Source organism: Ictalurus furcatus, chromosome 2 (genome assembly GCF_023375685.1).
Source record: "Ictalurus furcatus strain D&B chromosome 2, Billie_1.0, whole genome shotgun sequence".
Classification (NCBI taxonomy): Eukaryota; Metazoa; Chordata; class Actinopteri; order Siluriformes; family Ictaluridae; genus Ictalurus; species Ictalurus furcatus.
Window position 1 is genome coordinate 35,183,360 of NC_071256.1, and position 22,448 is coordinate 35,205,807.

The window sequence follows — 22,448 nt, forward strand, 5'->3', positions numbered from 1 at the left end:
AAACCACATCCTGTGCAACAACAGTACATTGTAGTGTTGAGTGAGCTTTTGTATAGTGGGTGCTCATTTGCATACTTGTATGCAGTGTTTAATGTCTTGTTTAATGTGTTTTATTAGTATAAGTCTGACAATGTGTTATACCTGGTTAGTTCATTTCTATGGCTGTTGTCCATCAAGCCTTTATTTGTGCTATAAGTGTGAGTTTGCCAAAAGAAAATTGAGCAAGTGCAACATTTTAATCATGTTTCATGGTACTTCTCCTTTTCTGACATCTTCTTTTCTAAAATCTAATGTTACACCACAGTGTGGGACTGTTAGATTATGTGTCGTGCACATTATTTTTCATGTTTTTGCATTGGTCTTTGCACTTCATTTTTTGATATATTTTTTCTCCTTGAGGATTAGTAGATGGAAACATACAGTGCCCTCCACTAATATTGGCACCCTTGCTAAATATAAGCAAAGAAGACTGTGAAAATTTGCCTTTATTGTTGAACCTTTTGATCTTTTTTAAAAAAAAATTCACAAAAATACTCTGCTCTCATGGATATCAAACAATTGCAAACAAAACACAGGTTTGCGCTACGTCCCTTTGGCAAGATAACAGCTCTGAGTTTTCATCCTGCCTGATGAAGTTGGAGAATACATGGCAAGGTATCTGAGATCATTCCTCCATACAGAATTTCTCCAAATCCTTCAAATTTCGAGATCCACACTGGTGGACTCTCCTCTTCCGTTCACCCCACAGGATTTCTATGGGTTTGAAGTCAGGGGACTGGGATGACCATGGCAGGACCTTGATTTTGTGGTCAGTAAACCATTTTTGTATTGATTTTGATGTATCTTTTTGATCAGTGTCCTGCTAGAAGATCCAACCAGGGCCCATTTTAAGCTTTCTGGCAGAGGCAGTCAGGTTTTCATTTAATATCTGTTGATGAGTCCATGATGCCATGCATCCTAACAAAATGTCCAGGTCCTTTGGCAGAAAAACAGCCCCAAAACATTAAAGAGCCACCACCATATTTAACTGCGAGCATGAGGTATTTTTCCATATGGCTACCTCTCTGTGTGCACCAAAACCACCTCTGGTGTTTATTGCCAAAAACCTCCTATTTTGGTTTCATCTGACCATAGAACCCGATCCCAGTTTCATGAAGTTCCAGTAGTGTCTGGCAAACTGAAGACGCTTGAGTTTGTTTTTGGATGAGAGTAGAGGCTTTTTTCTTGAAACCCTTTCAAACAACTTGTGGTGATGTAGGTGACTTCGGATTGTAGTTTTGGAGACTTTCTGACCCCAAGACGCAACTAACTTCTGCAATTCTCCAGCTGTGATCCTTGGAGATTTTTTGGCCACTTGAACCGTCCTGAACGCAGTGCGTTGAGACGATATAGACACACGTCCAATTCCAGGTGCATTCATAACATTTCCAGTTGAATGGAACTTCTTAATTATTGCCATGATGGTGGAAACGGGCATTTTCAATGCTTGTGCTATTTTCTTATAGCCACTTCCCATTTTGTGAAGCTCAACAACCTTTTGCCGCACATCACAGCTATATTCCTTGGTCTTACCCATTGTCATGAGTGGCTAAGGGAACTTGGCTTATGTGTTACCTCATATTTATACCCCTGTGAAATAGGAAGTCCTGGTTGAACAATTTCCTGTTCGTAGTCACCCAGGTGTTCTAATTTTTTTTTTTTTTTTAATATTAATGGGAATACACTTCAAATATATTTTTCCCATATGAATTCATAGGGGTGCCAATTATTGTGACAGCCTTTTTTGCTCATATTTACCAATGGTGCCAATATTAGTGGAGGGCACAATATTTATTGTTTATTAAATTCTAACAACAGTGACCCTAAAAATGTAAAAAGGCTGCATATGTATGTTCCAATGCTGTAAGCATGGTTATGATGAAACATGTGTACCTTGCTGAGATTTTGCTCCTTGTCCAGTATGTTCTTTTTCACCTTGTCAGTATTCCTCTTCAGCTCCTGAATCAGGCTGGTCAGTTCAATCCTGCAGTAAAGAGAGACAAAACAAAAACAACAAAAAAAAAAACGGATCTTTTTTTCTCCAAGTTTTGGCTATATTCAAAAAATATATATAATTATTGGGACTAGCAAATGAAACAGCAGTTCGGACAGTTTTCTTTTGTCTATTATACAGTCAAAAATGATGTACAGTTATTTGTTTTCTGCCTTATGATTTTATGTACTGATACATAGTTTAAATCTATGGATTCACCCCTCAAAGTCCCAGCATTTTATTCAGTTATTCATTGTAAAGTATATTATGTCATAACTTCTATGAATTTCTCATATAACTATGATTTTTATGACCCCTCTTATTTTGTTAACAGTATTAAGGTTTAGCAGATTCTGCAAGGGGTTATGCAAACTTTTGGGCACAATTGTATCTGGAGCACTGCTTTTGCACTTGTAGCTCAGTATCCTCAGAGTCGAGCAAACAGGCAGTTGCTGCACGCACTAATCCGTATTGATCCTCCTGGAAGCAGCTGTCCAGTTCAGTGATATGTCGGAATAAAATATCCTCTTCTCTGGTTTTTGAGAAGAAGGCCCAGCAGCGCCTCAACTTCCTGCGGAGTCTGAAGACAGCCAAAATCCCCCCTTTCATCTTCACCTTTTTCTACAGACGATAGCGAGTGTCCTGGCCAGCTGTCTCACCATGTGGTACGAGAACAGCACCCCCTCTGACTGAAAGACCCCACAGCAAATTGTGAGGACAACTGAAAATATGATTGGTTTCTCTCTACCCACCATTGACATCGCTTTCAACAACCGCAGCAACCGCAAAGCCACCAGTATTGCGGATGACCCCTCTTAATTCAATTAAATTTTTTCAATTCAATTCAATTATTTGTATAGTGCTTTTAGCAGCAGACATTGTCCCAAAGCAGCTTTACAGAAATATATCAATTCAGGATATAGCTTTTAAATGTATGAATTTATCGCTAATGAGCGAGCCAGAGGCGACGGTGGCAAGTAAAAAGGCATCAGCATGGACCAGGCATGTCCGAAGAATATGTATGCTTATTGTCCCATAATGGTTAAGGACAATGTACATTGCGTGAGTGCAAACAGGGATGCCGGCAAGACTAGCTATGACAGCATCCAAAGGGAGAGCCAGATGGTAACAAAGACATGAGAGCTCCCTGGGACATAAGGGGACATAAGGCGCCCAGCCACTCCACCATCAACAAACCTGGGTGAACACTTGAAAGTGGGGTGTTACGAAACAGACTCAATGCGGAAGCAATTGCAGATGAAAAGCAGGGAACAAACACATGGCACGAAAACATGACCGCTAGCATCCAGGTAGTTCACATATACTTGGCGTCTATACATTTGTTTCTCAAACAAAGGTCAAACATAAAACAAGGTCTAAACATTAAACTGGAATCGTGGCATGAAACGAGAACAGGACATGGAACTTTAACCGTCTCGACATCTAAACACTCCATTCCAGCTTTACTCATTAACGCATTTAATTCTCGAACAAAGGTCAAACATAAAACGAGGTCTAAACCTTAAACTAGAATCGTGGCATGAAACGAGAACAGGACATGGAACCTTAACCGTATCGACATCTATACACTCCGTTCCAGCTTTACTCATTAATGCATTTAACTCTCAAACAAAGGTCAAACATAAAACGAGGTCTAAACATTAAACTAGAATCGTGGCATGAAACGAGAACAGGACATGGAACCTTAACCGTATCGACGTCTAGACACTCCGTTCCAGCTTTACTCATTAAAGCATTTCACTTCATACACTTAATACGCGCGAAGTGCACAGCAACGCAAGAGGTTTAAATAACAAAAGTAATTTACCTTGAACGTCGACAGCTGGTAACAATTAATACACACCCTTGAAAACCAACCAATGACTAAACAAGGAGGAGATAGAACAGAAACCAAAACAACCGCACGTGTCCATTGTAAACAACGTGCCCATAGTTCCTACGTAATCCACGAGCATGTGCTCTCTCTGGTTCGTGAACGCGTGTGCCCTCCGGCTCTCCAGGCACGTCGCAGCCGCAACGCCCTCTGCAGGGGAGATCATGACATGGGACCGCATCCAAACATCCCAGTTCAACACAACACACTGTGAGCCCACTAGATCTGCTCATTTACCTAAGAAAAAAGATTTCCAACAAGCTTGACTAAACAAATATGTTTTCAGTCTGGACTTAAACACTGAGACTGTGTCTGAGTCACAAATACTAATTGGAAGGCTGTTCCATAAATGTGGGGCTTTGTAAGAGAAAGCTCTTCCCCGTGCTGCTATTCGGGGTACCAACAAATAGCCTGTACCTTTTGATCGAAGTAGGCATGGTTTATTGTAAAAGACCAAAAGTTTGTTCAGGTACTATGGTGCAAGACCATTCATTGCTTTAAGGTCAATAGTAGTATTTTATAATCACTGCAGAATTTTACTGGGAGCCAATGCAGTGTGGATAAGATCAGGGTGATGTGGTCATATCTTCTGGTTCTAGTAAGGACTCTCTAGCTGCATTCTGTACTAACTGGAGTTTGTTTATTCTTCTACTGGAACATCCAGACAGTAAGGCATTACAGTAATCTCGTCTAGAGGTGACGAAAGCATGAACTAATTTTTCTGCATGATGTAGTGGCATTATATTTATTACCTGAGCAATATTACTGATATGAAAGAAGGCTATCCTAGTAATATTATCCACATGAGCATCAAGTGAAAGACTGTAGTCAATAATCACAGCAAGGTCTTTTACTGCTGCACATGATGAAACAGAAAGTTCATCCAGAGTTACTATGTAATTAGAAAGCTTACTTCTAGCTACATGTGGTCCCAGTACAAGTACTTCTGTCTTGCCAGAAAGTTAATAAGCATTCAGTGTCTAATGTCCTTTGCACATTTCTCAACTTTATTAAGCTGGTGTCTGTCATCTGAAACAAACATACAGCTGTGTATCATATATATATATATATATATATATATATATATATATATATATATATATATATATATATATACATATATATATATATATATATATATATATAAAACCTGGTTTCAAGTGTGCACACCCCTAAACTAATACATTGCTGAAGCACCTTTTGATTTTATTAAACCACTCAGTCTTTTTGGGTAAAAGTCTCTCAGTGTGGCACATCTTGACAATACTTTCTTATTCTATCTTGCAAAAACATTCTAGATCCATCAGATTGTAAGGGCATCTCCTGTGCACAGGCCGCTTCAGGTCACCCCAGAGATTTTTAGTTGGATTCAGGTCTGGGCTCTGGCTTGAACAATCAAAAACATTAATATTCTTTTGTTAAGCCATTCCTTTGTTGATTTGGATATATGCTTTGGGTCATTGTCATGCTGAAAGGTGAAATTCCTTTTCATCTTCAGCTTACTAGCAGACACTTGAAGGGTTTGCACTAAAATCAATTGTTATTTGTAGTGATTCATGATTCCCTCCACCTTGATAATAGCCCCTGTTCTGGCTGAAGAAAAGCAGCTCTGAGCATGGTACTGCCACCACCATGCATCAGTTGCAGTTGGAGGAAAGGAGACAATCACCAGGTGAGTTTGAAGAGAGGCAGTCGCCAGGTGAGTTGGAGGAGAGGAGGCAGTTGCCAGGTTAGTTGGTGGAGAGTGTGGCTGGAAAGCTCCAGTCTGTCAATCTAGTGACTGAAGGTCTGGTGACTTGACTGTTATTACACCAGGTCTGACCTAAAAGAAAGTTTTCAATTTGTCTGGCACCTATGCTAGTATTCAATTCTACTCTGGTCTCCAGTGGTTAAACTGTTATATGCTTACCTCACCTGGAGTCAGTCCATAATACAGGTCTTCTGCCTGAGTCATATAGTCAGCTAACACTTCTTTCTGCACCTCAGAGAAAACTTTGCTGCAGGTCCGATAGCCTACACTGGGAAGATCAATGGACCCCTGGTCTCTCAGCTTCTCCAGTGATTTGTAGTATCTGCTCAGATCCCATGTGCCTTTGCAACTGATCCAACTTAAATGCCCTTCTTTGTGACCTCATCAGATGCTTTTTTTAAAAAACATTTATCCCTGATTGGTGGAATTGGTGGAGTTACAACTCTCTCCATGTTACAGCTATACCCGGTCTCCCCTTGTATGTGGAAAGGAAGAATAGGAGGACTTTAAAGACTCCACGCATGATGGGTGATACAAAAACAAAAAATATTTCTAATGACAAAATAGGTTCCATAGTAATGTTAATGGGAATAATGTTATAGTGTTTGGATCTTATTATTATTATTATTATTTTTTAAACTGGGATTTATTAAGAAATACTTGGGAGGAAATTGGCTGTATATTTACCGAAGTTTTGACCCATGTCTAAAGCCATAAACACAATTTTAGAAACAAGCAGGAATTAATGACACCCTTTGGATGTGTAGAGAATTACAGCTAAATACGCAAATTGCTGTCACACATTACACTTTATAGCAAATAATTCAGTTCTATAATAACTGCATATAGGCTGGTTGTACATAACAAGCATTATGGAAAGTTCCTAAAATAAATTAATTCAGTTTTAATACTACTACTACTACTACTACGACTAATAATATTAATAATAATAACTTTGAATAGAAGGCCTCAACTTCATTCAATCATTCAACTAGACACAAAATAAACAAATAAATACTCCACCTCTGTCACCTGACCCATGTACATACAATCAACTCACACTTTTTTTAACCTCTCACAGTGCTCAGAGCATTATCACATGCAGTTGATGCAGCCATTTTCTTTTTTCCCACTATGATGATGCAATAGCTTTACTAACCAGTCTTTAATTTCTTTTATGCTGAACATGAGCAGGCCAAAGTCTAAAAGTACCATTTATGATTTTTTCACAAGAAAAAGAGGTCTTGAGACCGAAGCAGCAGCAGAAAATGCCGTCAGCCGTCCAACCCTGCTGCACACAGCGGTGATCAGCAGAAAAGATCGTGAAGTCGATATGTGTGAACAGTTTACCAGGATCAGTACTTCTTGCCCAGCAAAGAAAAAGCAGAAATTCAGAGTAAGGAGATATAAAGATGATTTTTTGAAGTAAACTGTTCCGATGAAGTTCATGCTGCAATACCAATATGAGTAATATGCTGAGAAAAGTTGGGAAATGAAAGTTTGAAACCAGTGAAGTTGGAAAGACATTTAAGTACACAGCATGCCAATCTGGCGGACAGACCAATATCTTTTTTCAGAGGAAGGCTCAAGAAATTCAGTCATCAGCTCAGGTACTCAGCAGAAGTGTAACACAATCTCAAATTGCACTTGGCATCTTATAAAGTTTCATATCATGTTGCCAAAGAAAAAGCAATACATACAATTGCAGAGAGATTAATATTGCCTGCTGCACTTGACATAGTTAATACAGTTCTGGATGAAAAGGCATCTGAAAAGCTAAAAATAAATCTTCTTAGTGACAATACGGTGTCACATAGAAGAACAGCTCAAAGCAAGACTGAAGTCAGCAAAGGATTTTGCTATTCAGCTGCACGAGAGCACTGACATTGCATCAAGGGCTATATCAGTGGTTTATGTTTGGTACATTTGACAAGTTGAATTTGTTGATTATCTTCTGTGCTGCCTAACATTACCTTCTAGCATGTCAGGAGCACATATCATGACATTTCATAACAAAATGCGGTCTGGATTGGGCCAATTGCAAAGGCATCACCAGCGACATTTATTCATCGGGACGCTTTGGCATCAAAAGAAATCCCACCCGAGCTTGAAGTGGTGATGAGAGACATTGCTACAGTTGTGAACTATATTCAAGGTTAAAAAACAACAGAAACCCTCATAGAATTTGTAATGGTTTTAATGGTTATAATGGGATTTGTTTTGGTTTTAATGGAAACTGTAATGGTCCCTGTGGGTCTCTACTGGAAATCTGTTGCCTTTTACTTGTGGCATGTTATGCCTAGTGGATACCATTAAGGACCTACGTCTTTAATATGTCCTACTCCGTAATGGAAACCATTTGGTAATGGTTTTAATGGTTAACAGCTGATGGTTTGTAATGGTATTTGTACTGGAAACCATTAGAAATGGTCGGTGATGTGATGATTTCCATTGTTTTTTTTCTTCAGCAGGGCAGTTTCAAAACAATATTTTAAAAAATAAGTTGCGTTTTGGTGACATCTGCTGGCCATATTGTGTAACTGCCCGAGAAAACCCAACGCGAAATACAACATGCGTAACGTTCAGGAAACTTTCTCATTTTCTCTTGTGAACTGTAAACGTACCTAACCTCCGAACCTGGTTCTAAGCAGTATATTATATAAAACAAAGAACCTATAAAGGCCTAATCTGATAGATAGTTAACTTTAACGGAGTTGAATAATGTCATCCTGTCAGGCTGGTCAATGTGTTCCTTATAGAAATCTTGTTTTTGTTTTTATTTTTAATTTGAAAACAGTTCATCAGAAATGCGAAGCTAACTGGCTTGGGATTTTTTGGGAAGTGTGTAATTTTCAGTGTCGGGTATGGCTCTGACGAAGAAAATGTCGTTATTTGTAACCTTTCAGCTCTAAAGGCGAGGTCGCATGACAAACTCGTATTTCCGGTATACATGAAACCACGTCACTTCTGTCCGGTTCATTTATTCTAGTCTGTATTAGATTAGAGACGCCGGTTTTTCTCGGTAGAAGTAATTATTGTGAACGGTTTTTAGTCCATTTTTACACTTGGTCAGAGAAAGGTCAAAGAACAAGATAACTTTTACCATGTCTAACGAAGGAACACCAGGTACACGTCATTATCTTTCCTTTGTTTTTAAATTTATTTTATTTTATTTTATTTTATTTTAATGGTGAAGTCTGTAGGATTAAGTTTTCTTATTTCCTCCACCCACAGATGGCCAAATTGGAGAAGCCCTCTTAATCAGGTGAGTTTATTTTCGATGTGAAATACATTTAATTCCCTGTTTATTTCTCATTTCACCTTCACTCAGTATTGTTCTGACTGTCTAAAGTCAGTAGTTTGTACTGAAGATATTACAGACAGTAATGCTACATTTACATTTTAAACCGAAAGTGAAAGTAAACTTTTTAACCCTTGCTCCTAACACCCCTGCCCCCCCCCCCCCAAAAAAAAAAAATATATTATTTTCACAGGAAATAAATTTTTCACTTAAATCAGCTAAAATAAATCAGCCAAGACAAGTTTAGTGTCCAATCATGCTTTAGTTTTACAATACTACAATGATAATGCACAACTTATGGGGTTATGAGGATGAAAGAACATGGAACACTTGTTTCAAATCCAAAAAAAGATTCACATATGTGATTTCTGAGACTGGATTCCACAATTGACAAGCCCTGTTAAAAAGATAAAATAAAAGCTGAGAATTAGAATGCCTGCCATTTTATAGGCCAAACTGAACTAAAAATTCCCACCACATTTACCAAAGTTTCAGTAGCCCTGATTTTCTTCTTACTCATGTTGATAGATGTCAGTCTATGGCACAGCTGATTTACCTTTAGTCGCACCTACAAAACTCCATAAAAGACAAAGCTCCCAAACAGCAGAAAACCTCAAAATGACGATTAAACGTAGAAAGTGCACTAAATCCGGTGCCAATAATTTTGTCCGAAGTGAATGACCACATATAAAATTGCAGTAAGTCATCGAATATACGATTTGAAGCTGATCAGTCGAGGTTCTCACTTGTGAGTCTCCTTATATAAAAATTCACCGGAACATTGCGGAGCAATTTGTGAATAAATCCATTCATATCCAGCTTCATAAATTATGCCTGTTTTTTTGTGTACATATTATCATGCAAATTGTCCATGACATGAACAGTTCTGTTTGCTTCCTGTTTTCCACATGCCCCCCTGACTATCAGTATCTCATAATAAGTTATCATGTGTTAATACTGTGATTCTGAACCTTTTTGCTCAGCCTTGCTTTTTTCCTGTTTTAGCTTTCCAGGTAATTTCTGTTTCATTTCTTCCTTCCTCTAATCGTGTTCCTGTGTTCCTGCTCATGGTTATGGGTTTTGACGACAGATTAGAGTAGATAATCCCTGATAAAAAGCCTCAGAATTCACATCTTGTCAGCTCTCATGGAATTCTCGTAAAATATTCCCTTTAAACAGCTACATTTGATTATAACAAGTAAACATGAATAAAATAGAAAATCAAGATCTTCTTGAATCTTTGTTAGTATTACAAGCCATTATGAAACAAAATTATTTAGTTAACTTCCTATACTCCCTCAGGCACAACGTGTTCCTTTTATGACAGACAGTCATCAGAGTAAAACACTGAATGGTGAAAGACATTGAAAGTAACTTTCGGTTCCTGGGGATGGTCCCAAAACATAACGTTTAAACTTTCCAAAAATGCTTTATGCCCATTTTTGGATTTTCCTGACATTTTCGTCCCAATTTGGTCACTTGAAAATTCCCACCCATTAGCCGATTGGTTAGTGTTGCTGTGATTGACAGTGGAGAGAGAATATGCTCCTTCCACCCAGAGAACAAGGTCAGTTTGGTCTCTTGAATCCTGATCATAGGTGGCTGTGACATCTTCAGGATTCGGACTCGCGATCTCCTGATGATACTGTGAACTCTTTTCAGTTTGTACCACTCAGGATCCATAAGCAAAGCCCTTTAAAAAAAGAATCCTTTATTATCTAATGACCCTTTAAGGAACCCTAGAAGAACCCATTTTTTTCTAAGACTGTAGTGACTTTTCTATGTGTCCTCCTCTGCTGTAATCTCAGTTTATTACCTGTTGTAATACATTTTGCTTGCAAAGTCTCACAATAATTCTTACCTGGGCTTCTTTTGGTTTTTGTGTCTCTGGTTCCTTGTCCCCGTATCTTTCTCTGTTCATGACCCAAATTTTTCAGCTGATTTTTCTTCACTAGAGCTACAAGTCTAATGAAGCTAACAAGTAATGCAGTCTTATGACCACCAAATAGCAAACTACATGTCTCTTTGTGTCATTCAGGGTGATTCAGGATCAGATGATGAACGTTAATATAGGAGGACACTTGTCTCTCCCATGCCTCCCAGAGGTTCAACCTTTAGCCAATGTGCAGCATCAGAAACTGCTGGATCAGCTGGCTCAGTCGGTTAAAGTGATTGGTGATAAGCTTAATCAAGAACACAGCTTGAATGAGTAAGTGTCACTTAATCATTGAGTGTGTCTTTCTTCTTCTTCTTTTCGTGTCAAGGTTCCACTTCATTATACTGGTGGAACCATTGTGGTGGAAAGATTGGCCGTTCAGCAGTATAATACTGAACATTGCCCAGGGTGTGCCAGGCGCTGTGACGACGAAGGTCAATGGATACTTCGATTACGTCGATTGCGCCGTACAGGGAGGCTCCTTCCGTGCACCCCAGTGTGTTTTTTAGAGAACATAACTGAATTGCTTGGACCTAACGTGCCTTTTATTTAAAAATCTGAGCTCACGTAGGCACTGTTTCCACTGCACTTAAAAAGCTGAGTCAGCTAAATAATAATTCACTTCATTACATCTAACTTATTACATCTAACCCACCTGATGGTTATGTTAGCCTTTGCGGGGCCCGGGGCTAACGCATCCTTTTGGGCCCCAGTTATATGCCAGTTATATTCAATCAACTGGTACATCAAATGCCAAAATGCTCAAACAAGGAGTGCATAGTGAACACTTGCATTCAATTTGTTGATCAAATAAAAAATAAAGAGAAATACAGAGTGCATGTCATCAACCCATATAGACTAAAATGACTGGGGGACTGACTGTTTATAACTGCTGTTACCGGAACTAACTTGTTTTAGGGATGTTCCATAATATTAACTGTATCTATAAATTGATAAAATATAATATATTAAGTCTTAATTATTAATAAATTACAAATTGTTATCAATGGCAGAATTGCTGTGGTGTAAGATGAATAAAACACTTTGGGAAGTGCTGTTTTAGGAAAGTAATCAACTTTGAGGTTCATCATACCAACCTGTTGTTGATTATTTTCCTGTTTTTTTTTTTTGTTGTTTTTTTTTTGTTTTTTTATATTTCCCGTTGTTTTCATCCTGAGTACATCAGTGTTTACAATCATCATTTTCTCTTTTTCTGTTATCTGTGCACCCTTCAGCCAGATCGATGGTTTGGCACGCCTGGGTGATAGGAAGATTTTTTCAAAGCTTGTGGATGGTGTCTTCTACGATGGACAGATCAACTGGGGAAGAATCATTGTGCTGTTCTACGCAGTAGGAAAGCTGGCTGTAAAGGTCCTGAAGATACTGTTGTGCTGTAGTTTTTTGTTTTTTTCTGAGTGTGTGTGTGCATTGTGTGTGTAAATGACTCGCGTTTCTTCATTCCTTCTTGAGTAGATGGTACTGGCTAACCTGCCCACAGTGTTCTCAGAAATACTGGAATCATGTTTGGATTTCTTCAGGACAAAGCTATTGATATGGATTCGCAACATGGACGGATGGGTAAGAAGAAAGCAGAAACGCACTCACATTCATTAGGAAAATTTTTTGTGCACCTCTCACTAGTTGTTCAGAGGGATAATCGGTTATTATGAATCAAATATGAGATTATTCTTCCTGTTTTTAGATGTTTTTATTCATTTCTGTCTTTAAATGTTCTTTTTCTATTGGCAGATAATTTTGCTTCTTTTTAGACATTAATGTTTAAAGTGAGCAAAATTATCTTCAGACTAGCATGAAATTAGTAAAAAAAAACAATGTCTAGAAATAGGTTTAACAATAATAGTATATTTGGCTTGTTGCAATATAGGTAATATTAGATTCAAGAAGACATCTTCTTGAAGACTTCTTCAGTCAGTTTAACAGGTCACACCTGGGCAGCAAGAAACACCTATCAATCACATGTTCTAATATTTTTGATTGCTTGAAAAAATGGGTGAGTTCAAACAAAAGGTCATCTCAAAGATGTCTTCAGTGTATAAGGAAAACAATAGAATTGGCCTTGCTGTTCCAGTACTTTCTGAAGGACTGTATTTGACCACATTCATGCTATTTTCACTTGATAAAAAGTCATTTTTTTGCAGTGTGATGTGATGTTGGTGACTGAGTGCACCTCATTTGTATACCGTGCAGTGGCCTAGGTTAGATATCGTAAAATACTAGTTCAAGAAACATCAGTATACATGCAAAATGGACTAAATATTTCACTTATAGACCAAATTCATTGATGTGCCAGATGCAGTTGGATGTAAGCCTTGCAAATTCAACATGGGCAGACACATTATCTACAGTGCATCCGGAAAGTATTCACAGCGCTTCACTTTTCCCACATTTTGTTATGTTACAGCCTTATTCCAAAATGGATTACATTCATTATTTTCCTCAAAATTCTACAAACAATACCCCATAATGACAACATGAAAGAAGTTTGTTTGAAATCTTTGCAAATTTATTAAAAATAAAAAACAAAAAAAGCATTGTACATAAGTATTCACAGCCTTTGCTCAATACTTTGTTGAAGCACCTTTGGCACCAATTACAGCCTCAAGTCTTTTTGAGAATGATGCTACAAGCTTGGCACACCTATTTTTGGGCAGTTTCTCCCATTCTTCTTTGCAGGACCTCTCAAGCTCCATCAGGTTGGATGGGGAGTGTCGGTGCACAGCTATTTTCAGATCTCTCCAGAGATGTTCAATTGGGTTCAAGTTTGGGCTCTGGCTGGACCACTCAAGGACATTCACAGAGTTGTCCTGTAGCCACTCATTCATTATCTTGGCTGTGTTCTTAGGGTCGTTGTCCTGTTGGAAGATGAACCTTCGCACCAGTCTGAGGTCCAGAGCACTCTGGAGCAGGTTTTCATAAAGGATGTCTCAGTACATTGCTGCATTCATCTTTTCCTCGATCCTGACTAGTCTCCCAGTTCCTGCCGCTGAAAAACATCCCCACAGTATGATGCTGCCACCACCATGCTTCACTGTAGGGATGGTATTGGCCAGGTGATGAGTGGTGCTTGGTTTCCTCCAGATATGACGCTTGCCATTCAGGCCAAAGAGTTCAATCTTTGTTCAGTCTTTGTTCTGAGAGTCCTTCAGGTGCCTTTTGGCAAACTCCAGGTGGGCTGTCATGTGCCTTTTACTGAGGAGTGGCTTCCATCTGGCCACTCTACCATACAGGCCTGATTGGTGGAGTGCTGCAGAGATGGTTGTTCTTCTGGAAGGTTCTCCTCTCTCCACAGAGACACGCTGGAGCTCTGTCAGAGTGACCATCGGGTTTTTGGTCACCTCCCTGACTAAGGCCCTTCTCCCCTCATCGCTCAGTTTGGCCAGGCGGCCAGCTCTAGGTAGAGTCCTGCTGGTTCCAGGCTTCTTCCATTTACAGATGATGGAGGCCACTGTGCTCATTGGGACCTTCAATGCTGCAGAAATTTTTCTGAACCCTTCCCCAGATCTGTGCCTCGATACAATCCTGTCTTGGAGGTCTACAGACAATTCCTTGGACTTCATGGCTTGGTTTGTGCTCTGACATGCATTGTTAACTGTGGGACCTTATATAGACAGGTGTGTGCCTTTCCAAATCATGTCTAATCAACTGAATTTACCACAGGTGGACTCCAATCAAGTTGTAGAAACATCTCAAGGATGATCAGTGGAAACAGGATGCACCTGAGCTCAATTTTGAGTGTCATGGCAAAGGCTGTGAATACTTATGTACATGTGCTTTTTTTGTTTTTTATTTTTAATAAATTTGCAAAGATTTTAAACAAACTTCTTTCACGTTGTCATTATGGGGTATTGTTTGTAGAATTTTGAGGAAAATAATGAATTTAATCCATTTTGGAATAAGGCTGTAACATAACAAAATGTGGGAAAATTGAAACGCTGTGAATACTTTCCGGATGCACTGTAAATGGCAGGCTGGGTCTTAAACCAGGAAACTAAGAAAATAAGAAAGAAGGTAACTAGGAATACAGAAGCTGGAAATGCACAGACATGCTGTATGAGACTGAAATCAAACATGAACAATCAAAGTGAACAATGATCAAGGGTCAAGAGCCAAGACGTTTACATTATGCTCTTATCCAGAGAGGCTTCCAGATGTACCGTACATTGAGGTCTCTGTTGACAAGCATATCCTCATACGAGAAAAAAATACGGTATGAGCTAAGAATGCCATACAGTTAAAACCCTGTTGCGTTCTACAAAAGTTTGAGAAAGTTAGAGTTAAAAAAAAACTGTGTAGATTTAGTGTTCATTTAAGTGTTTAATGATCTTCGTTTGAAAACAGTCAGTGACAGTCAGGGGAATTTCTTTAGACTACCTGGGTGCTGGAGCAGAGAACAGGCAGTCTTGACGAATGTCTTGCTGATAAGTGAGGCAATAACGAAGCAAGACTGGAAGAATTTATAATGCACAATTTTAATCTTAATGCTTCTCCCTGCATTATTGTCCTTACAGATCAGCAGCATTTCAGCACTGACCCAGTTCTCTATCGAGCATATCTCAGCTTCCTCCTTCTACACCATCCCATCTCCAGTCGTGGCATTCTTCTGTGGGATTCTGTTGGGAAGTGTCATTGTCTGGAAATTCAGAATAAGCAGCTGAGAGAGAGAGAGAGAAGAGAGGCAGGCTGGAAGAGAACAAACGAGATGCACTGTGACAAATGAAAGCTTTTAATGTGTTTATAATAATGTGATACTTCTAGATCTTAATACATTTTAGAACGTTTACATATAAATATTAATTCTATTAAATGTTTTATTCTGTAGTATAAATGTTGTATACATTTAGGTAGCAGTTGGTAGTGTTTAGAGCCCTCTGCTGCATGCAAGACAAATTGCAGCAAAACTACACTGAAACCTTTTTCCCTAACAGACAGGTTCTCATTCCAGTTCCTGGAGTAACAAGTATCCTGCACATGTTAGTCTTTCCCTGCTCTGACATACCTGATTCAACCAATCAGCTCATTACCAGCGATTTCGGAGTTGAACCAGGTGTGTTATATAGTGGTGGTTCGAGACCGGTTCAATAGGGGGCGCCAGGCTGGAGCCAGTCAGCCTCTTAAATGGGCCAATTGGACTTTTTTGTTCTCAAAATATTAAGCTGCTGTATTGCACTGCACTGCACAATGGTATACCTATGCAATATTTTTAATAGCATTACATAGCTGAGCTAGAATTACACAACGAAAGTAGTATGCTGGGAGAGCCAGGCTAGTTGTAAAACATTTTGATTACCTTTATTTCCTCTCGCTGTCGTTATTTTTCTAGTGTCAACCGGGCCTTGTTCCACTTCCTTCCAACTTAACCTAGTGGAAAAAAAATGCCTTTGGAGACTTTGTCCACTGAACTAAGGGTTCAGACTCTCCCCAAAACCACCTATGGTACTAGAGCAGGGAAAACAGGGCAGGGGATTCTTCAGGACCAGGGCTGGGAACCTGTACTGTTACCTCTGCCACTTCCTCTGTAGAAACTACACATATCTCAAGAGGAAAGAGGGTTTATGGTTAATTCTGTTCAGGGGTATGTCTATTAACCTGCCTGGAAAAATGAAAACGGAAAGTGCCAGAAACTAAGGTATCTCTGAAATTTTATGCCTAAATTAGTTAGTTCTAAATATATCTTAAAAAACTACTAGAATATAGAAAGTTTCGTAGACATCTGGGAGTGTTACCTTAACTATTGTTAAATATATATATATATATATATATATATATATATATATATATATATATATATATATATTTACTTTAGATTTACATTACTTTATCAATAATGCATTGTGCACTTGTAGTTACAAATTTACACAATAAATTTTCTTTTGGCAATTGAAGTAATAGCAAAAGTGACAATGGATTATTGATGTACAGTAGGAAGACCATTCGTGATATTTTGTTATACACTTAATACCACTGTGTATTTTTTTAAGTAGCTTTCATGTAGTAAGCATGTAACACCTCTACCTCAGCAATAAGCACAGTACTGTCACTTGAATATCCATGAAAGTCACTCCAAAACTTATTTTTTTTTAAATCTGAAAATTTGATAAAGATTATGTTTCTATGTTGTTATGGTGAAGAAACGGAATATAAAATATTATAGATTTTGAATTCAGTAATTCAATTTCAGTGCAATATGATTTATATAGTGCTTTTAACAATTGATATTCTCACAGAGCAGCTTCACAGATATCCAGATATAGATACAGATTTAGATTGATACCTTATGATATTACACATTTCAAATAGTTTGTTTTTAAGTAGAATTTGAGGAAGAGTCTTGAGTGTGCTTTGTCTACAGTGTGCCTTGTTATTTATTATTTATTATCACCACAGTTAGTAGTATAATAATGCTCCTGGGAATTTTTGTTTGTGAAGACCTTGGGTAGATCATAGGATCAGGGATGGGCACTTTTTACTTAATCAATACTTGACAACTCAAGTTTATACATATATATGGAGTTTTATAACAATGCTGGAGATGTTTTAAATAAAGGCTTATAGATTATAGCATTTAGATTGATCTTTGTGTTACAGTTAGATATTTTAATGACTTGCGCTATTAGACATTACACAAATAAGCTAGAGTGATGTGACTGGATTTTGTTCAGTTTAATATGAAATGGAGTCTTTATAGTACCTTGCATAAGTATTCACCCCCTTGACCTTTTCCACATTTTGTAGTGTTATAACCTGGAATTAAAATAAATTTACATGTAATTACATCTACACTAAATAATCCATAATATTATAGTGACTAGGAACTCTCTCTATATATAGTTTGCAAAATAATTTATAGCTGAAAAAATGAAAACTTGTGGTTGCATAAGTATTCACCCCCCTCGATGTGAACCCCTAAATTAGTTCTGGTTTAACCAGTTGCCACCAAGAGTCACATAACTAGTTAAATCAACCAGTGTATAATTAGAATGTCATGTGCTTTCAGTATAAATACACCTGATTTGAGGAACAACCCTGAGTTTGATTGAGAACCGAAACAAACAGCATCATGAAGAATAAGGAGCTTTCAAAATATGTCCGGTACAAAGCTCTGGAAAAGTAAGCTTTTAAAATCTGGTGGAACAACATTTAATCCATTATTTAAAAAATGGAAAGAACATAGTATAAACCCTGGCTCTATCTACAGGAGGCTGTCCACTGATAAAGAGGGAATTAGTCAGAGAAGCAACTGAGGCAATGTAAGTCTTTATTACACATAGAACGTATACAGTGAATTCATCAATAATAATAATAATAATAATAATAATAATAATAAGAAGAAGAAGAAGAAGAAGAAGAAGAACAGTCATCATCATCATCATCTCTGCTGTAAGATATATCACACATGCAGCTATGGCCTCTAATAGTGCCTTGAAATAAAATACTTTTATTTCAATTAATATTTTGAATAGAATATTAGTTTAATTTGGCAGAACTATTAATGTAAAAAAAAATTATTTAAAAAAAATCATATACCATAATGAAGAATTGCACTAATGCTGCAAACTAGTCATGTTCATAAAACACAATTTACATTCATTACAAAAGTATTATGTTCATAAGTAATAGCCTAAAGACAAAAGAAAACACTAGTACACTACTACTATACTAAAAATAATATATTACATTAATAATATTACTAATAATAGGACTGCTTCTACAACCAGCAAGAAAAGTATTTTCTATGATAGCAGCTTATTTTAAAGCTGTTGTATCTAGCATAAAACTCTCTTCATGAATTCAAAATATTCAAAGACAACATAAAATCCAAACTGACATTTTCCCCTTGTTATCTCATGTTCTTGGTTAAACTGTGCATGAATGTATGTACCATACGTGGATAAGATCTTTTTCCCCACTTGTGAAGAGCCTCCTTGTTGCTTTATGGTAGAATTTTGGACAGGACAAATAGAAAAAAAAAATAATTTTGTGTCATGTTTTCTCTCCCCTTCCCCCCAGAGTTTTTCCAGATGCTTGTGAGATCAAAAACAAATACCTTGGCATTCAAATCACCACTTCCATTACTGACTGTATATACAGGCTCAAATAAATATGGCCTCCAGAGATGAAATTTTGTTTTCTTCCTCCATCTGCATCCTCCAGAAGCAGGATATCATGTTTTGGTAGGTAAATAGTCCAATAGTACAGTAAGTTGCAGGCTAGTTTGTCCATGTGATTTAGAACGCCCTGATGGATAAAATGAAAGTCCCACCGGCCCAAATGAGTGATTTAATTTCTTGGAAATGTGCTACAAAATGCCACAATTTTTTGCTGAGGAACTACATAATTGGGGAAGATATAATACACTGGGTAAGGTGCATCTTATGTTAAAACATTAATATATTTGAATCTATATTGCAGTTTCAGGTGCAAGCTTTGTCCATAGTCTATCCCAGAATGCATTATGCAGAGCTGGGTCTTGTGGCCAGTCTATGTAGGTCCGGGTCTTCACCAGCCTGGACAGTCTATGATGTACATTTAAGAGTTGATGAGGAACCTCCTCCAGGAACACCAGAACAAGAACGTCCCTGTGTTCAGCCAGTAATCTGTAAGTTGCCAAACGCATCTCCAAAGAGCACCATTTACTCCGAAGGTAGTTGCGGCTAACCAGGCAGAGGGTATGTCGGCTTCTGTAGAGGCTGTCCGTGATGTTCTCCACAATGTCCTTTCCTAGCTCAAAGTCCCTGCTGTGCAGGCAAAGCCTGAGGAAAGGGGGTCCACGTTTCTCCAGGTTGGGGAGAAGTTCATCCACTACCCAGCGCTCATCTTTCCCGCAGTAGGACACAAAAACATCGAAGTGGTAATGTCCTTTTCTGTTTGCCCTCATGGCCTCCTCTACCCAGGCACGAGCTATGTGAAAGAAAGCAAGCAGATAATCTCCAGCCAGCTGATGGAGCAGCACTACCAGCATGAAGAACACCAGTCCCAGAGAGGTGGAGGCAAAAAGGAGAAAGTCGATATCAGTTAAACAGTGGTCTTGAGCATACTTATGCAGAAACTGTTTTCCATGTGCAGTTTTACATGGCAGACTTTCCAGTGAGCTCCCAGGGAAATACACCTGAACACTCTGTTGATACTTTGCCCAATTGGTAATCCAAGCATTGTCACAGCTACAGTATAGAAGTGCTTTATCCATGATAAGATATCGAAGGTTTTTCAGGGGCTCTACAAAGTTTTCCATCACACTGAACACATCATCTGCATGTAAAAATAGCACTTTTAGTGACTGCAGGTCTCTGGTCAGGTCTTTGTTGAAAAAAGTTACTGACCATAAAGAAATATGTAGATACTCCAAATTTGAGAGGTTATGAAAAATCATATCAAGACCAGACTGATGAGACAAATCTACATTAAAAAAGATCAGACTCTTCAGGTTGACCAGTTGGTTCAAATCAGTCCAGTCCATTTGTGCTGTCTTGTGATTTGCTTTGATCACAAAATGTCTCAGAGACTTGAGGAATTGACCAGGAAAAGACTGACCACAGAGCAACTGCTCTGTCTCTGCAGTTAAATGGACAAGAGATTTGAAAAGCGTATTGTCACAATCCTGAAAAGTCACAGACTGGCCACAAACATGCAGGCTGAGGCCCGCTTCAGAATTCCTGCTCTTGCTTAAAAGAAGGGTCATTGGTTTTAATCCAGAGCTGATGTACAACTTAGTCAGATTTTCAGGAAGACTGAGGTTGATCCAGATCTTTGAAGGTTCAGAGGAGGGATACTGAAAGACTCCCAAACTTACAAACTCTGCAGATGTTAAATGAAGTAAAGTCACTGGCTCAATGAGAAGCAACTTATTGTCATTAATTAGGAGAGTTTTTAGGTTAGATAAACCGAAGAAGGTATATTTTGTAAGTTGAGATATTTTGTTATTACTAAGGTCCAAAGTTTTAAGCAAACATGTATTATTAAATGTAAAATCTTCAATATGTTCAATGTCACTGTTCACCCATTGCAGTTCCTCAAGCTCTCGCAGGCAACTAAAATGTCGGTAGCTGATATTTTGGAAATTGTTTGTACAAAGGCTCACTGTCTTGAGTTTTGTGACAAGATCAGTCTGATTTTCACACAGTGCCAAAGCCCTATCTCTATTTTTACTCTCTGGCGTAAGCCTCCAATGAATCGTTAATGATACAAGGTTTCTCAGAACGCTGATGAATGTTAAATTAATTGATTTAGCTGTATTATCACTGGCAGATATTTCAAAGCTTTCAAGCCATATGCATTTATCTAAATTGAGCACAAAAGAATCAGTTATATATAAGAAATGTACACTCAATGCAGTCGACAAAAGTTCATGGGCAGTTTCACAGATTTCTTCAAAGCTGCTTAACTTCTCGGAATATCTTACTATTAAATTTTCCACTTTTGTAATTTCAGATTTTAAAACTTCAAAATCAGTAAATTTTATTGCTAAAATATAAATGTTCTTGAAGTATTTCAACACAGTTTTATCTGTTAGTCTAACGGGAAGAAGAATAAGACTGACCTTCTCAATTCCATGAAACATAACATCAAATGAAGTCCCATTAGAAAAAGTGCAATTTGGCCTGTCAATAACTAAACTCTCAGATTTCACATATAAATAGTTTAATGACGATGACACAAATGTTAATCTGCATAACAACTCAGAAAAGTCGTCTATGCTGTTTATGAATACGAGTTGTTCTAACTTCTTCATTCCTTTGAACACGTCTGTTGCCATGGATGAGAGCCTGCAGTTGATGAATGAAAAAGTTGTGGCATTCTGAAGGTCATTGAGAATCTCAGACGAAAGTGAGAGATTTAAATATTGTGAGCAGTCAATTTCCAGACTTTGCAAACTTGAAAGATTTTTAAATGCTCTAGGGTGGACGGCAGAGATTTTTCCAAAGATTTTTAACTTCATGAGTTTCTGAAACCTTGAGAAAGAATAAGGATGCAGACTTGAATCCTTCATAAGGTCCACACAGAGGACCTCAAGATGGGGTGGAATCCCAGCAAGATCGAGTGCCACGTTGGAGACGCCTCTACAATATCCTGTTAGGTTACTTTTTGGACAGTTCCCTACTAATTTTACATCCAAGTAATCTTCATAGACAAAACATTTTTCAGACACCCAACACAGCACACATGTCAAAAGGTTTTTGAAAATAACAAAAGAGAAAAACTGCATGTTTTATCTTGCCTCGTCCAAGAGATGCAACAGAAGATCAGACTTGTTCAGTAAAGCTGTTTTTTCCTGCAAACTTTTTAACCCTGGTGAATTAAAATAACTAATTCCTGAAGATTTTAGATCGATTTCTGTATTTTAGAGACTGTTCTCTAGTTTGTCAAGACACTCCAATGAGTGTGCAGTAAAGATCAACTTCTCAGGGTTGAAGCATTTAAAGTAATTTACATTTGCTGGAACATCAAAATAGACCATGGCCTCTCACTTCCTCTTTTTTCATACTTCTCATTTGTTTCACAGGCATATCATCATTTTAA

The 22,448-nt window shown here is 38.0% G+C and overlaps 2 protein-coding genes across 2 annotated transcripts; one reads left to right on the plus strand and one right to left on the minus strand.

Annotated features, from left to right (window-relative positions):
- Positions 1-8,187: 8,187 nt before the first annotated feature.
- Positions 8,188-16,646, plus strand: baxb (BCL2 associated X, apoptosis regulator b). Its single transcript, XM_053616704.1, has 6 exons — positions 8,188-8,802; positions 8,911-8,941; positions 11,016-11,186; positions 12,149-12,284; positions 12,387-12,491; positions 15,443-16,646. The coding sequence occupies exons 1-6, from the start codon at positions 8,781-8,783 to the stop codon at positions 15,587-15,589; spliced, it is 612 nt and encodes a 203-aa protein (XP_053472679.1). The 5' UTR covers positions 8,188-8,780; the 3' UTR covers positions 15,590-16,646.
- Positions 16,647-19,117: 2,471 nt separating this feature from the next.
- Positions 19,118-22,448, minus strand: LOC128602732 (toll-like receptor 13). Its single transcript, XM_053616717.1, has one exon. It carries the CDS (start codon positions 22,132-22,134, stop codon positions 19,333-19,335), a length of 2,802 nt encoding a protein of 933 aa, XP_053472692.1. The 5' UTR covers positions 22,135-22,448; the 3' UTR covers positions 19,118-19,332.